General features: G+C 44.9%; 1 protein-coding gene across 2 annotated transcripts in view; it reads left to right on the plus strand.

Moving 5' to 3' along the window:
- Positions 1-17,432, plus strand: part of ascc3 (activating signal cointegrator 1 complex subunit 3) — a 174,477-nt gene that overhangs the window by 88,379 nt on the left and 68,666 nt on the right. For both annotated transcript variants that reach the window (XM_049027147.1, XM_049027146.1), the window contains exons 12-13: positions 6,823-6,999; positions 7,861-7,932. In XM_049027147.1, the coding sequence (XP_048883104.1) occupies positions 6,823-6,999; positions 7,861-7,932 (249 nt within the window). The remainder of the gene's footprint in view (positions 1-6,822; positions 7,000-7,860; positions 7,933-17,432) is intronic.

The raw sequence follows: 17,432 nt of genomic DNA on the forward strand, positions 1-17,432 counted from the left end.
TTCCCACATAGACCTTTGTCACTCTCCCACTCCTTTCCGAGTTGGATTGTAACTACTGCTTCGTCATGGCACTGCGGAAAACATATTAATCGTCTTGGGTTGGGGTGGGGGGAATGTGTACAGGTGTTCTCCCCCTGGAGCCAGCTGCCCCTCCGGAGCTAGCTGCTTCCGCTCAGGGAGAAGGGCTTCAGTCTGATGGCTTATTACGTGGGTGAACCAGTCAACCTGTGAGGAACGTGGTGCCCAGTAACCCGGCGGCTGGTGCCGTCACTGGCCAGGTTTCCAGCTCCAGCACGCTGGCCTCGTTTTTCTCTTTTTATGGCGTCTTTAAAAATGGAGTCCCAGGCCGTTACAGTAATGGGACAGACATATGGCATTCTGCCCCCCGGATGGTGGCCATGGTGATACTTGCTGGCTGTTCATGGTGCCTGGCTCCCCCCAGCTGCTGCTTGCTGACTAGCGTGTGTGTGGAACAGCCCCTGAAAGCAATGGCTGCCTCTGACTGGAGCACTGGGTACCTGACCAACAGCTGAACCCCACATACCATGTGATTTTATTATTTTTTTTTAAAACCTCCAGGGCTGCTGTGTGTGTGTGTCTGTCTGTGTGTATGTGCAAGTACAGGCATTCGTGTGTGTGTGTCTGTGTGTATGTGCGAGTACAGGTGTGCGTGTGTCTGTCTGTGTGTATGTGTGAGTACAGGCGTTCCTGTGTGTGTGTCTGTCTGTGTGTATGTGCGAGTACAGGCGTGTGTCTGTCTGTCTGTGTGTATGAGTACAGGCGTGTATCTGTCTGTCTGTGTGTATGTGCGAGTACAGGCGTTCCTGTGTGTGTGTCTGTCTGTGTGTATGTGCGAGTACAGGCGTGTGTCTGTCTGTCTGTGTGTATGTGCGAGTACAGGCGTTCCTGTGTGTGTGTCTGTCTGTGTGTATGTGCGAGTACAGGCGTGTGTCTGTCTGTCTGTGTGTATGAGTACAGGCGTGTATCTGTCTGTCTGTGTGTATGTGCGAGTACAGGCGTTCCTGTGTGTGTGTCTGTCTGTGTGTATGTGCGAGTACAGGCGTTCCTGTGTGTGTGTCTGTCTGTGTGTATGTGCGAGTACAGGCGTTCCTGTGTGTGTGTCTGTCTGTGTGTATGTGCGAGTACAGGCGTTCCTGTGTGTCTGTCTGTCTGTGTGTATGTGCGAGTACAGGCGTGTGTCTGTCTGTCTGTGTGTATGTGCGAGTACAGGCGTGTGTCTGTCTGTCTGTGTGTATGTGCGAGTACAGGCGTGTCTCTGTCTGTGTGTGTGTGTGTGTGTGTGTGTGTGTGTGTGTGTGTGTGTGTGTGTGTGTGTGTGTGTGTGCGAGTACAGGCGTCTGTATGTCTGCCTGTGTGTATGTGCGAGTACAGGTGTGCGTGCGTGTGTCTGTCTGTATGTATGTGTGAGTAGTGTGTGTGTGACTCATGGACCTTTCTGTGGGTTTTTTTCAGTTGCTGTCAATATAGCTTGACGAAATTATTTTCTTAGATCCAACATTAAAATATTTTTTCTTCGCTATATATTGATTTTTTTTTCCTTTGTTCACTACAAAATAGAAATGTTCTATAAATGAACTCCATACCTCTAGTGACCTTGTAAGTTTTAATTCCTCACAGATAAAAGTTGTCTTAGCAGTGCAGTTTTAAACTTTCACTTGTCAAATGATCATCGACGTCTTAAAAATCTGTTTGTCTGTCTGAGGTCTGTCTATCTGTCTGTCTGTGTTCTTGTTAAATAAATAAATTGCCACAGCCAATATACAATATATTCCATTGCAAGGACTAGATGTCCCCACAATGTGATAAAAAACCTGTTATTTTGACATTGTGGGGGGAAATTTTTCAATTTTACAAAAATGCCATCACAAAACTAAAAATGGTCTTGTGTTCTGTTTAGTTACTTATGGTTAAGGTTAGGTCTGGGTAGGGGTTAAGGTTGTCATTGTTGGGATTATCTCTGCAAACATAATTGTGTGTGTGTGTCGCTGTGCTTCAGTTCAGCACAATAGTCCAGCTGGCGAGTGTCAGTTGTCCTGTGACAGAATGTGTGTTTGAAGCCCCTTTGATGGAGTATCCCTCCGTCTTGCATGTAGACTGCTTTCGATTCTGTAACTCCCAGAATTGGCTCATTTCGTTTGATGGACAGTATTGGCTCATTCTCTTTGATAAACGATGTTTTATTGGATAAATGGCAGCTGAAAATGGATGGATGTCTGTTGTTTTTTATGTCAGTTGTTGATACGGTAAATTTATTTCTGTGCATGTTAAGCTCTGTATAAAACTGTTAATATGCGAACACTGTGCGATGGTATATGTGTCATTGGTTTGTTGAGCTTTTGAAAGGTTTGTAACCCTGCCCTGTGTCTTGTGGTGCCCCCCCCACATACACACACACACACACGAGGAGGACAGGGCGATGGATGCGTTTCACTTAGTCTTGATGTATCACACGGAAGGAGTGTATTGGATTTTAGATAAATAATTACAACCAGTAATCTAATTTGTTGATGTTGCTGAAGTGTCCCCGACTTCATTCAGAAAAACTACCCATGTGTCAATATCTCTCCCAGCTTGCAGGAAGGGATGCCAAACACACCCCTGGCAATTAACTGATTTGCAGTGATTAAACAAACAAAAAAAGAGACGCAAGACGGGGTGCGTCGAATGAGGAGAGTCAGAGCCAGAGGGGAGGAGAGAGCAGGGTGGGGTGCAGGTGTAGGCCGAGCCGTCTGGCCTTCAGTCCCGCATTTCAGCTAGAGGTGTAAATTATAGGCTTAATCAATGCAACACTGTATCACTGCACAAACAGCAATGTGATGCCTCAAAAGCCTGTGAAATGTAACCCCGTCAGATAAGATTCTGTATGGTGCTTAGAACATAACTGAAATGAAAGATACTATCTGTATAAATGCATAAGAATTCTTCAGTTTTCGTATATCACACTTGCTTTCTATGCAAGACACAGACGCTCCTGCATGGACAGGTGAAAGTGTGCTGCACCCCTGGGTATATAGGGGTTAAGGGCTTTGCCCGGGGGGCCAGCTGTGACATGATTGTTCTGCCGGACACGGAAACCTAGCCCACAAACCTTTCACACGTTGGGACAGATTCCTAACCCGCTGAGACGCATGTCACCTAAAAGCCCTGCTCGCGAATAAGGGGCTGTGTCAGTGTGGTATTAGAGCCGTTATTTAATCACTCACATGCCAGGACCTATCACTTACAATTGCTCTGTTGGGTCCATTTCTGTTGTAGCTCAAATTTAATTCGCACTTTTTTTTCCGATTAAATATCAAAATTGTACCTGTTCTTTGAAACTTGTCTTCATCAAAAAATAACATGTAGCGTCTATGAAAGAATAGGCAAGTTAATTGTCAGCTTTCATCGACATGTCAAGTTAATTACACCTAGCCATGGTGATAAGATGGAGTTTTAATGTCCTGTTCAGCTTACCACTCTGTGCTTGTTCGGACCCTGCTGTGTGATATTGAGAGTCGGCCTTTCTTTGCAATCCAGTGCACTGTAGAGAAAAAAAACCCACCAGTTACAATGATATCAGGAAGGAGGGTTTAATTAGTCTTGGCGTCAATGTGAGCACTGGTTTTCCGTGAGTGGTCATTATGGCAACTTCAGGTAGTTAAAGGCAGTGAAATAAAGGCTTATTGGCAGGAATAATACTCGTATCAAGGGAATATCAAAGGTAATCCCTTTTGCTGCAGTACTTGTCAAGCAGTTTACTTATTTCATAGAAATAGCTGTGATATTGCCATGTTTCTTCCAAAATATAACCTCGGAGAAGTCTGCCAGAGTGTAGGTTTTAAATTATTTTTAAAGTTCAAGCTAAAATGCAGTCCCAAGCTTATGCACGGACAGATAAAAACCAAGTGAAGCAGACAGTATAATAGAAAACAATATCATAATTCAGCGATCCGTAAGGAGTAAGACAGAGAAGGTGGATTAGGATGTCAGAAAAATGGATAAAGAGCAGACAGGCAATCGATCAAAAACACAGAGACTTGTACTCAGATGGACAGACGGAAACCAAGGAGGAAGACGACCAGACGCTCTAGATGTTTCATGCACATTAATAGGTAAATTTGTGGGGCTCGTTAACCGTCCACCCAGACAAGTATCCGCTGTTTGCACATCCGCAATGTGGCCAATCGATCATCCATATTTCGTATTTTTTTCCAGTATCTTTCAGCGAATAGCTTGGTTTAATCTAAATGTCCAGTCTTGAGCTTTAACTACACCACAGCAGCTGCTCCCACTGGGAGTGATGTTACTGTAGACAGCAGAAGCTCTCTGTTGCCAGAAAATAAACATGAATGACTGTGTCTTGGTTTTACGGTTTTATTTAGTAGAGACTTTTATCCAAAGTGAGGCACAGTTGAGAAATTGGACTTAAAGGGCCTTGCTCAAGGGCCCAATCACTGGGATTTGAACCGTTGAACTTCCGATGGTAAGCCCAGCGTCCGATCCCGCAGAGCCGCAAACAGCCAATTACCTGTATGTTCCTATGCTCAGCTATTTCTTCCAGCTTCCCTCTTAACTTTATCATCACCATCGTCATTGCCATCATCATCACTACCACCATTATCAGCATCACCATCATCAACATCATCACTATCACCATTATCCTCATCATACACCCCCCCCCATTCTACCAGGTCTCCTCTCCTGTTAATTATGAGTACTGGACTTTTTGGGAATATCCAAACAGACTGGGGGGCATCGCCGTGTCGGGATGTTATCCCCTGATCTGACAGTGACAAAGCTCTCCTTATCGTGTCTCAAACGTTCTCAACCCCCATGCCCCCTCCCCCATTCATCAAATCTGCAATATTACTAATCTTACAGAACACAGGGTAGCAGCCATAAAATCAAATAAGGGGAGAATATTGTGCTGGCAGGGCACAGACTAAGTACTGCTCTGCGGCCCTGATTGATGACATCACTGGTGCCTGGAGCTGCGGCTGTGTGGATGCATTGTGACCGCCAGGTGTAAGTGGAGTTTTGAAGATAGGAAATGTTATTATTAAATTGCACTTTGCATTGGTGAAAAATGGCATCATTCTTTTGCTGAGCAGGAATAGACAACAATGAAGCAGCATTTGACCAGTCACCCCTGAGGGAGCAATGGAAGAACCATTTATTAAAATGGACTTAAAGTTCTGTTGTGATTACATACATATTGAATGTAATAACCATCTTAAACATCCTTTGCCCCTAAGCATCACTCTGCCCGATTCGGCACAGTTCCTCTGCCCAGCAGTGTAGTAACGTTGATAGCTAGTGCAGAGAGGTGCTCTGTTCTTTTAAGTGCTTTGGCAGTCTTTTTAGGCATGCAGGCCACAATAATCAAAAAGATGGTTCTTTTTAAGGTGCCTATTTACTCTCTTAAGGTTTTCATCTTGTCCTGCACAGAAGGTCACTGGATTTTGCTGAAATAAATGTGTTAAATTTACCGTTCAGAATTTTAATCGCATTGTACCTCAAGTTCTGGTAAATGAGTGTTTTGTCTTTAAAGAGGCAAAAATCGCCATTATGTTCCCTTTCTTTTCTCTGGATAAGCTTATAGTTTTTTTTCTAATATGCAGAAAAGGAAACTCAGTACCTGGTATTGCGTGATACTCTTCCTTTTTGTCTGTAGGATGTTAGATAACATCCGGCATTGTTTAACTGTTCCCTGTGTGTTCTGTGTGATTGTTACAAAGGAGTTCCAATTGTTTGTATAAATGTGAGTATCTCTGACGTGATTCTTCTGAATATCACTTTAAATGAGCGGTGGACACCGGATCTTAGGACATGATATATATAAACAAACATTGTGGGGACCAAATGTGTCCACAGTGTGATAAAAAGTAATTTTGATATGATTATGTTGTGGGGGGCACTTCAGTCCCCACAAGGGGCCAGGTCCATTTTATAAAAATCTGTGACAAGCAAAAAACTACAAATGTCAAAAGTTTTGTATTTTGTTCGGTTAATTATGGCTAAGGTTAGGGCTGGGTAGGGGCTTAACGTGGCCATTGTTGGCATTAGGGTGTGTGTGTGTGTGTGTGTGTGTTTTGGTTTTTCATAGATCACATTTGGGGACCAAAATGTCCCCAAACTGCAGTAAAACTTTCCTTACTTTTGGGGACACTTCTTCAGGTCCCCATTTGGATAACCTCAATTTTATAAAAATCTGTGAATGCAATCAAAAAAGTAAAAGTGCCAAAAAGTATTTGAGTTGGTTGCTTATGGTTAAGGTTAGGGCTGGGTAGGGTTTAAGGGTGTCGTGATTGGGATTAAGGTTTTTCCCATAAAAATGAATGGATGGTCCCCAATTAGATAGGTAGACCAACTCTGTGTGTGTGTGTGTGTGTGTGTGTGTGTGTGTGTGCGTGCGCGCGCTCATAAATACTGCACTGATAATGTCATAATAACAGATCACTATTTGGAGATAATCTGCCAAAGTAGTACATGCTGGTAGACTCCTGGTTACCTGCTGGGAAACTCCCAAATTTGAGCGAGGGTTTGGAGCCCTCATCTGGGCAGCATGGACAGCAGAACGATTGAAATGGCCTGGGAGACTGAGGTCCTGAGCAGCTGAAACACAGCGCGTGTTTGAGAAGTAATTCTGTGAATTTTGTGCTTGGTCTGAATACGTCTCTGCTGCACTTTTCTTGGCTTTAATTTGTTCAGTCTTACTAACATAGGTACTATCAGAATGCATGGTTTAAGTGAGTGTTTTATTAGGATAATACTGCTCGGCCAGATGAGGGGGCTCTTCGTAAATCCCATGGTACCCCGCAGGTGGAGTCTACACAGAGCATGATTCGCATCCTGGGCCTCTCAGCTACGCTGCCCAACTACCTGGACGTGGCGTCGTTCCTGCACGTCAACCCCTACATTGGCCTTTTCTACTTCGACCATCGCTTCCGTCCTGTGCCGCTGGGACAGAGCTTTGTGGGCGTGAAGACCACCAGCAAGGTGAGATTTTAATGTAATTATCACCAGCAAGCTAGCATGCTCTGAAGGTAATACCTAACAAGCTGTTAGCATGACATGAGAAGTGGGCATGTTAGGTAAGGCCCGGGCGATGGTGACACTGGTGATCTGTCATTAGCTGTCTGCTTGTCATTTAATTTCAGTTCAGCTTCGTTGATTTGATTAGTCATATTCAGCACAGTATGAATGTAGTTGGTTTTGATGCTGATATAGTTGGTACTGATTTTGACATGCTGTAATCATACCGTACTCTCTCTCTCTCTCTCTCTCTCTCTCTCTATATATATATATATATATATATATATATATATATATATATATATATGAGAGAGAGAGAGAACGGAAGCAAATATATATATATACAATAAAAACATGTTCCCATTTCCGTAATGGTGTACCTGTTTGTATTAATACAATTTGATTTTTGGAGGTTTTACATAATTAAATGCTAGCAATATCACTTGTGCCATTAACACACACTTAACAGCATTGTTCTCTAAAATATGTGCTCTCTCTTACTATATATCGGTTTTTTTGTAACATTAAATTGTATTATCCTGCTTTTTCTTGCTGAGCCTTGCCAGTCACTTCTTTGTCTAATTTCCAAGAATGATTGATCATAGATCCTCAAGTGACTGATTATAGATCTTAGAATGATTTATTATGGATAATTTTTGAGAAGGGCATTCAGTCACACAATGCCAAGTTCAGACAGTTTACCAGCAGCATCTGTTGATTAAAATGGTTTTGTTTTGGACCTTTCCACAAATTGTAAAAATCGGGGGTTTTTGAGCTATTGAGATTTTAATTCCTTCTTTATATTTTTTTCTTTTATCTGTGCAGATACAGCAGCTGCATGACATGGAGGAAGTTTGCTACGACAAAGTCTTGGAGCAGATTCGGGCCGGGCACCAGGTAAGTCTGCACCCTTACATTTTTTTATCTTCTATCTTGCCCTGCATGTCTGTCATGGAGAAGATGGCTGCAGGAATGAATGTTGATGAGGAAAGCGTCGTTTAATTATTTCCATCTTGGAGGAAGCGCTTCAAATGCGCAGGTAATGACAAATGAGAGATGGTGAATGTGGCATGTCACCTCATTACTCTGCATTTATTTATATATGTCCCTGGCAAATAGTTTTTTTCCTCAGTAACACTGGCTGATGGAAAGAAGTGGAGCTCAGCACTTCACCTACTTCTGCTTTATAGTTTAATATAGACCAGGAAAAATGATATTGTAGGGCAAAACCTTTCTTTTTTTGTCCCTCATTCAGATTGCCTGGGGGATATGGCTCGATGAGTTTGGGAAACGCGCCGTCGAACCGAAGCACGTGCTGCACAGCCAGTGCTGAGCAGCCAGTGCTGAGCAGCCAGTGCTGAGCCGTGTCTCAGATCAAACGCAGTGTTAGCACTTTCTTCTGCCACAACACAAATAGTTTAATGACGGTGGGAATGAGGTTGGAGCTAATGGGGGGGGGGCGGTGGGGGACTCTTCAGATCTCCGTGCATTTTCCCTGGAGTCCGTCTTCGCCCAAATCTGACGTCTGAGTGCCTTTGAACCCTCAAGAAAATATTTTGCTTAACACAAATACAGTATATATATATATATATAGAATGTATAGACAAAAATGTTTACATGGTTACCTTGTAATGCCCTCATCTGATGAAAGTATGGAAGCACCAAAGCTTTTGAGTTTGTAGGGTTTATTTTGGGATAGTTGATGTTTTTGCCATAAGAAACGAGAACATGTGCTGCGCAAATCAGAAACTATTAGCTTCAGCCAGGTTTTTTGTCTTTCCTGGTGTTCTAAGATGTTCTAAAATTGCTGTAATCCTTGGTTCCAGAGTTCCTTTGTTTGCTGGTCTCAGCCAGCCAGGTTCATACTGTATGACATGTGCGCGTGGCAGCACTTCATGAGGCCGAGAAGAACTCTGGTTCTGTTTCATGTCCATCAGCTAATGGCATGTGGCATGTAGGATCTTTCACAAGTGCCATAGTGTCACCATCCTCTGATTCTAGTGGTGAATTCCTGTGCTTTGCTTTTTTGTTTTTTTAAATGTCTCCGGTGACAGAATGTAATCATGTGACACGGAACCAGCCAGGGACTGGCTGCTTCATTGGGAGGGGGATTTGCAGGGACTGCTTGGGGAAAAGAGCCAGTGCAGTGACAGAGCATAAAGAGGAGCTCTGAAGCGGGGCGTGTGCTTTGTGTGGGGGTGGCAAAAAATACTGTAAGGGGATTTGGGAGGACTGCCAGGTGTCTGCTGGGTGTTCCTGGGGGCAGGAAGGAGCGGATCACAGCAGTTTAAGTGTTTAGTCATGAATGGGAGACGGGGGAGTGAATGAACAGAGAGCATCTATCACTCTCTCACAGCAGAACCACGCCCCCACCACCTCGGCAGCAATGAGGGGGATTTCAACCGGGTTTCATGTTTTCTTTCTTTCTTTCTTTCTTTCTTTCTTTCTTTCTTTCTTTCTTTCTTTATTTCTGTCTGTCTGTCTGTCTGTCTGTCTGTGTGTGTGTGTGTGTGTGTGTGTGTGTGTGTGTTAGAGATATATCAGTATGAATCCACCATGTAAATGTTTCATCTATATAAACCAGATAATAGTGCCTGTCAAATAACAATATTGATAATAACAGTAATAATACTGCTTATACTAGAGAGGTACTTGCGAGTGAGAGTAATGCGCGCTGCCCACTTTTATAGTTTTGAGGGCTGTATATGGGGACAGTATTTCCTGTTAATGGGATCGCAGCTGCGATATCCAAACACAACTCCAGGAGCAAGGAGCTGGGCACTGTGCAGTCACGTCTGCAGCCTATAATGGGATATTAATCAGGGGGGAGCTGCTGCTTATTCTCAGACTGTAGGGTTGGGCGCAGAAGGTCGGCCTGGCCAGCGCGGCCTTTCCACCACAGCAATCTCTGCTTCCGGTACGTTCCCTGAACTCAATACCTGAGTCTCATAAATCACAAAACAATTTTGCGGTAAATACCAAGCACACGCTTGGAGAGGTCTCCTTACCGCTGACTCTTTCAGCTGTAACCCAGGCCGACTCTGCTGGCCTGTCAGGCCTCACACTGGCTCGCGTACACGTGCTCGTGTGCGGCATGCCGAAAGGCCGCGGTGAGATCATCCAGCCCCACAATCTCTTCGGTTTGGGTGTTAGGTCCAGCTAATGAATAAACATCTCTACACGTCATCTTTCCTCGGTTTAATTGGGGAAGTGGCTGTGAGACGTAGCTCTCTGCTGTGCCTTTCCGGCTGCATGGCCAACCGTAGACACATCACCAGTAGGATAACCGCACGTCGCTGGTGAGCCCATGGAATACTGTTTCGAGAGCTGGGGGGAATGAGGAATTTGAATGTGCCTTAACGTGATAAATGATTATTTTCACCTATTAGGCGAGAGTGGCTAGAAAACAGTGGGGAGGGGGTTGAAATTACAACAAAAGCAATTCAGTGACAAAAGTGCTGAGGCGGGGGGTTTAAGCGTAGGGCTTCTTGGTGGTGCTGGAGGATTTGTATACTGTGCAGGAATGGCTTGGGAGTAGGAGTTGCCAGTGGGAGGGGTGTGTTCACGGGTTAAATGGCTTTAAATGCATCTGTCTTTAACCTTCAGTTGACGCTACTTGCAAAATGCTTGAAGAACATCGACGAGTTAATCTCTCACCCCCTTGACCCCTGCAAGCATGCGCTGATGAGTGGGTCACTGGGATGTTCCAGAGCGCTGTAGCAGCTCGGAGCTTCATCGGCGCCTCTCACAGCTGGGTAGGGGTATGGAAGGCATAAGGGTCCTTGGGGAGACCGAAAAGGATTCCCATCTGCTTCTAGGAACAATTTATCGACAATCCGTAATGATATTTAGAATTCAAAAGTTTCTGTTATGTCGGTTAATTATATAGCATTTATGTAATAAAACTTGAAATTGAATCGTGTGGCATGCAGGTGACATTTAACATTTGCAGTTCTCGAGAACAATCAGCTGTCGGGTCTTTAGGAGTGGATGGGTTTGGGGCTTCTTAGGTAGGTGAGACTCCTCTGGAGATGCAGAAGGATGGGTAATGGCAGTCACATGACCAGAGGAGCATGCATAATTTATGATCTGTCAGTGTCTGCGCTCTGCGCCCGACAGCTGGTTTAATCACTGCTGATTTAATCTGGGTGTTTGTGAGAGGAGTGTGTTTGACAGAAGCGCTTTCTTCGTGTTTTATTGTCTCTGTTTTCTTTCTGGTTGTTTTTGTGTACATTCTGATTTGTTTCTTTGTCTGCGGGCACCGGTTTGTAGTATTTTGTGTTTGTGATTTCGGATGTATGGGTGTTGCTTGTGTTTTCAGGCCAAGGGAGCTTGAGCAGAAAGTGTCGATTTTCTGCACTAAAACTCGATTGTCCTTGCCTTACTCAAGATTAGTGTTTGTATTTTCCTGTTTAAGAAAAGCTGCAAAATGAGGAGGGGCACACCATTTTTCGGTCAATCGTAATATGTTACGGAGTTAGGGGCGGGGTTCATGAACTCCCCAGTGGAAGTAAGTAAAGTGCTAGTAAACAGACAGATTAGCCTCTGGGGTGCTCTGTGCTGTGTTGTAGCATTAGATGGCAGTGAGTAAGACTTCCAGCTACATGATCTAGTTTGGCCGCGTACCTGAGAGGCAGCAAGGCCTGCTGGGAGAGGTGGCTGAGACAGCAGGGCCTGGCAACAGGCTCTCCACCGCAGCCGCACTCCCGGCTGTTTGTTCTGAACTGTGTGTGGTTCTGCTGTTTACATTATATTGCATTACTAATGTTAGATGTCCTACTCCAGCTCTTAGCTCATCAGGGATTTGCTCTGAGTTTATGCAGTGTGCCTGGCTGCCGGGTGAGCTCCCTCTTGTGGTCACTGCTGATTTTGCATACGGACGGACAGCATCGGTTGTGGACTGGTGTGGCAGATGGAGGTCTTTTCCGTACAAGCACACGCACACTTTCTCACGCGGCTACTGGGGAAATTAAAACTTGGTGAATCAGCCCTTGCATTTTGACCCATCTGGTCAGACTAATGAGCTTCCTCTCTTCCCCGAGCCAGCAACTTCATATTGGGCCGGCGGTCCCCTCTCTGGTCTGGACCACCCTCTGCCCAGTTTCTGTTCTGCCTATGCAAGCCATAATTACCCATCCAGCCCTCTTATCTGAGCGCTGTTGGTCGCTTTGATATTCTTTCTGGAATTGATTGTCTGCTCCTTCATTGTCTTTACTGGTAATGTGTATAGTTTAACAGCAGGATATCAGAGAGGCACTCGCCTCCCATTGTTGCTTTCTCTCTCATTTATTCCCATGAATCAAGTCTCTCAGTTTGATGAAAGTATGTTTAAATTGCTCTATTGGCAGGAATTCCAGTTTGCTGCATGACGGAGAGGTACTTCATCGCGCCCGCTTGCTCGTCCCCCTCACCCAGGCCCTGCGGGGCACATAGACCGCCTTCCCATTCTAGCTGAGCACTGAGACATTTGCTCCCCCCCCCTCGGCCACCCCCCGTTCCGGTCCCACCCGTCTCCTGCTCGAGCGATGCCGTTGATTGAAATGCAGCGACAGAGCCGTTTAATGTTGACGGATGACGGCGTCACTCGCGGGAGTCAGATTCGGTGATCCAGCAAAGGTCACCGGTTCAAAAGCCTGAACCAGCCCTGATGCTTTAATCTTGGCCATCACTGACTTCACATAATATTAAACGAAAATGTGAAGGATGTGTTGTCCTCCAGATGGGAAGAACTCATGGTTTTATAACAAACGTTCATGGTGCCATACTATGAGAGTGCTGATGGCCCTAGAGACTGAGGTCAAAGTTCATGCGACCTGGGTGCTCATTAGTTACACAACTCACCGATAGCTCTTGCCATTTACTAAGGATCAATCCTGTGACAAAGTGACGAATTCATCTTGCAGGGCATTAATCTCGTTCTTGTTAGAAGCTTCTGACAGGAAGTTTGTCTCCTGAATCCCTAGAGAATCGTCTGAAGGATTTTAATAAAAGCGTTGTGCGCTGGCACTGTTGTGGGATTGGTAACTCTTCTACCTCCCCAGTTTATCTGAGGAGGCTTCAGACTACACGCATGAAAACGCCTCTATCTAGTTTAATATGGACGGTTTTGTTGGATGAATATGTATCTTAATTATTTGCTTATTGTTCTGCTAAATCAGTATTTCCCAATCCGATCCTCGGGGACCACCAGACGGTCCATGCTTTTGCTCCCTCTCAGCTCCCTGCCAGACATTCCTACTGGGAGTTGAGACAGAGCAAAAACCTGGACTGTCTGGGGTTCCCTGAGGACAGGATTGGGAAAGGCTGTCCTAGAGCATCTGTGTTGTTGCCCATAGTAATGGCAGCATTTATGGGGGAACATTGTCGTATGTTAGAGTTTGTGACAATGGTTACCATTACACCACACTTCTAAGCCATTTCGAATGTGCAGAAATCCAGTCATGCTCTCTCAAGAACCCAGCATGTTTCTATCATTCAGAAGGTCTATTAATTTGGATGATGACTATTGGGCTGGAGTAATAGTTCTGGGCCCTAACAGGGCTGGGCAATTAAACCCTTTTCTCTTGTGTTTTACATCCAGCGCACCCCTTTCCAGACATATTTTATTTGTTTCTCACTTAAATTATGTTTAGGATTAAGTTCAGTTCAGTAAATGCATGATATTTCCAGTCAATGTGTAATCTTGTTAAATAATCATGATCTAAATACTTATGAGAATAATCATGATTATGATTTTTGCCACGATCAAGCGGTCCTACTGTGTGACCCGAGGGCCACGCAGAAGGAGCACATGGTAAAACAGCTGGATGGTTACCTTTCTTCACACGAAGAAAGCATATGTGCTGACCTGTAGTATCACACACCTTCCACACTCGCATACACACGAGTGCGTTTTTATGTGTGATGGACCACATGCCGCACACATGCAGGCCTGCTCTCAGAAGCCTTTATGCTCTCCCTCTGTCTTGCTTACACACTATCTCACTCCACTGTTGCACACATTCACATACAGACACACACACACATGCTCTCTCTCACTCTCTCCCTTTCACTCTCTCATTATAGTTTGCAGCAGGGACTGTTCCAAGGCGTGATATTGAATTGTCAGAAGTGGCTGTGACAGATATTAATTTCATCTGCGAGTGTGATGGATGGAATTCCTTTATGATCCTCGCTCTCGCTCACCCCCCCCCACCCCCGCTGGGTCTCAGGATGGCTAGCAGAAGGCAGACGGAACTTTAATAAGCTCAGGACCCACCGGTCGACGTCGTCGACGCCTCCATGCTGGCGTCCGCAGATAAAAGTGATTTCATAAATAGCGTTTGCTTGGCAGATCTTGATGGGTCTTTACTGCTCTCTCATGTTCCCCCCTAGGGTGAAGAGAACACAAGGTGTAATTACAGAGTCCTGGCTGAGAATTATGCCGGGTACGTGCGCATACAGATTGTAGGGTATAAATATACATTACAATTTAATATGTCGTTTTTGCTGTGTCACCACATCAACCTTTGACCAATCACAATCTATCCACTAAGTTTTGTTGATATATCTCATCTAGTGTCTTAAGCATATTCGTATTAATGGGCAGGCTTTTAATCTCAAAGAAAGATATTACTTCCGGGAAAGTAACTATAATTAGGTTATAAATAGCGGCCTTTGGTACAGAAGCTGCGGTTTTTCGCACAGAAGCAGTGGCCTTTGGTATAGAAGCGGCAGCCTTTGGTATAAAAACAGCTATCTTTGGTATAAAAGTGGTAGTTTTTGGTACAGAAGCTATGGCCTTTGGTACACAAGCAGTAGTCTTTGGTATAGAAGCTGCCACCTTTTCGTACAGAAGCGACAGCCTTTGGTACAGAAGCAGCGGTCTTTGGCGAGCTCGCCTTCTCTGTGTGAAGCCTAATTCCTCCCCAAGGAGTGACCTGTTGACCTGTAAATGGTGACTGTGTTCAGCAAGGGCAGCAACATTCTCCCATAAATGAAAACAAGTGCTGAAAATGGACTCCACAATTGTAGTCAGAAAGGAGACGCTCTTGAGAATGAGCTCCATTTGAAAGCATCTGCCAGTGTCGCGTGCACGGCGGTCACCTGCTTAGGCGATCCATCTGCCCCCTTCTCTGCTTAATACACTCACACTCTCCTTCAAACAGTGACCATGCAGAGCTGCTTCAAAAACATAATCTGCCCATTGTGCGGGGACATGCTTGCTATTGTGTTTTATTTTATTCTGTGTCAATAGACAGAGGACCCTGCAGCTTGGGAAAAGAAAGCACTTTTTTTTTTTGCTGGTGTGTAGCTCAGATCTATGTTTGTGTCCAGAAGGTTGTTTGTTCGAATTCTGTGGCCAGCAGAGTAATCTGCCAGCATGCTCTACTCTGGGTAACTCTCCTCTCTGATCTCCAGAATTCCTCGCTTTTATATTGCTTTGGATGCAACGTTCAATTAATTATGTCAATGCAGATATATACATACATCTCCTCCCATTTCCACATGATTCTTGAGTGTCACTGTGGCAGCATGTCACACTGGTCAGACCAGACCGCTGTTTCCATGGCCACGTCTCTAGATTGTTATATAGGATCTCTGGGATAACCAACTGGGATTCCTAATCCCTCTAGTGAACCCTTGCAGCCCTTCTCCAGCAATTCTGCCGCACAAGAAGTGCCCAGAACCGCTTCTTTGGGAGCTGTCCAGGTGGTGTCCGTATGAGATGTCCGAACCACCTCAGCTAGCTCCTCTCAGAAGGGGCAGTGGAGCTTTTTGTAGTCCCTCCAGATCTTCAAACTCCTCTTTTCTGTCACAATAAGTGCATCCAGCAACTGCAGAGAAAACGTATTTCGGCTGCTTGTAGCAACAACCTTGTTTTTCGGTCCTTACCCACAGCTTATAAACACAGCTGAGATTATGGACATAGACTGACTGGGAAATCGTGAGCCTTGTCTTATAGCTTTACCCGGAGCTCCTTAGTGCCTACAGAACTTCTAATGCGCCTGTCAGTCTTGCCTTTCCTCTTAACCTCACTCATGAACTCGACCCTGAGGCACTTTCACTCTTTTACTAAGGCCAGACTCTCCTCCCCCCACCTGAAAGCAGCCAATCCCCTTTTTCAGTCAAGTTCTAGAACCTTTGATTTGGAGAAGACAAGACGCAATGTTGACGGAGGCCTGCACCCTCTAGAAATGGCTTAGATTTTGTTCATATTATGCAGATATAACTCTAACTGCATATTTGCAGGCACCAAATACCACTCAGTAGCTGCCTTGGGAGCCCATATTTCTGCAACACCTTCCACGGTATTTGCAGGGGCACATGGTTCTAAGCCTTCTCCATGTTTGCAAAGTACTAGTAGACTGTTAGAGTATTTCCATGAATTCTTGCACTAAGAGTTGGTCCAGTGATCCACATTGTTCTTGAATCCTATTTTTGACCGCTGGCTACCCTAAAGGCCTCCACCTTCAGCTTGACACCTTCCCTCACCTACAGGTCCTGGGGTTATTGCCATGATGGGCATTGGCTACCTGATGTTCACTTGAGTATGATCCATTTAGACTCTCAGTTCCTAACCTCACTGGGCATGCAAAAAAAGTTATACAAGTATGAATTCATGTTGCGTGGACACTTCAGCCAGTTTGTCCCCGAAAATCCTGACTGCTCATTAGGATGTTCCTGGCCGATGTGCCCTCCTAGCCCTGCACCAAATCCAACTCAGAGCTAGGATTCAAGAAGAACAATGTGGATGAGCTTTACAACTCTTTTTAACCTCTTCACATCACACAACCTCAAGTTAGATGACACACCTATCATCAACGTTTGGTGTAAGGTACTCTACTACCATGTACACATCCTTGTTTTTGAACATCGTGTTCATTATGGACAATCAGTGGCTTACACAGAGGTTCAATTTCAGTTTGGCTTTTGAGCTTTGATCTGGGAAGTCTTGCCACTCCTGGTATATCTACAGTATTGTTCCCTACATGAACATTGAAGTCTCCTAGTAAGACCAAACTCTATAATCACATAGAGGCAAACCACTTATCCAGTGGGCAAAATTCCAGTTGCCTAGCCATCAGCCTGGGACTTGTGGGGCTGAACCTAACCCACTTGTTTCGGTTTGGGCTGGGTAGAGGTTAAGGTCATCATTTTTGGATTTCTCGTAGAAATGAATGGATGGTCCTCTCAGAGATATGAGTACAGGTCTCCCTGTATGTGTGTGTGTGTGTGTGTGTGTGTGTGTGTGTGTGTGTGTGTGTGTGTGTGTGTGTGTGTGTGTGTGTGTGTGTGTGTGTGTGTGTGTGTATGTACATGTACATACAGACTGATGGGTTAGCGTGGACTTACTGGGTTACAGGACTGTGTTGCAGGACTGACACATAGCAGACAGGCTTTCAGTAAGCAGCTAC

Source organism: Brienomyrus brachyistius, chromosome 9 (assembly GCF_023856365.1).
Source record: "Brienomyrus brachyistius isolate T26 chromosome 9, BBRACH_0.4, whole genome shotgun sequence".
NCBI lineage: Eukaryota > Metazoa > Chordata > Actinopteri > Osteoglossiformes > Mormyridae > Brienomyrus > Brienomyrus brachyistius.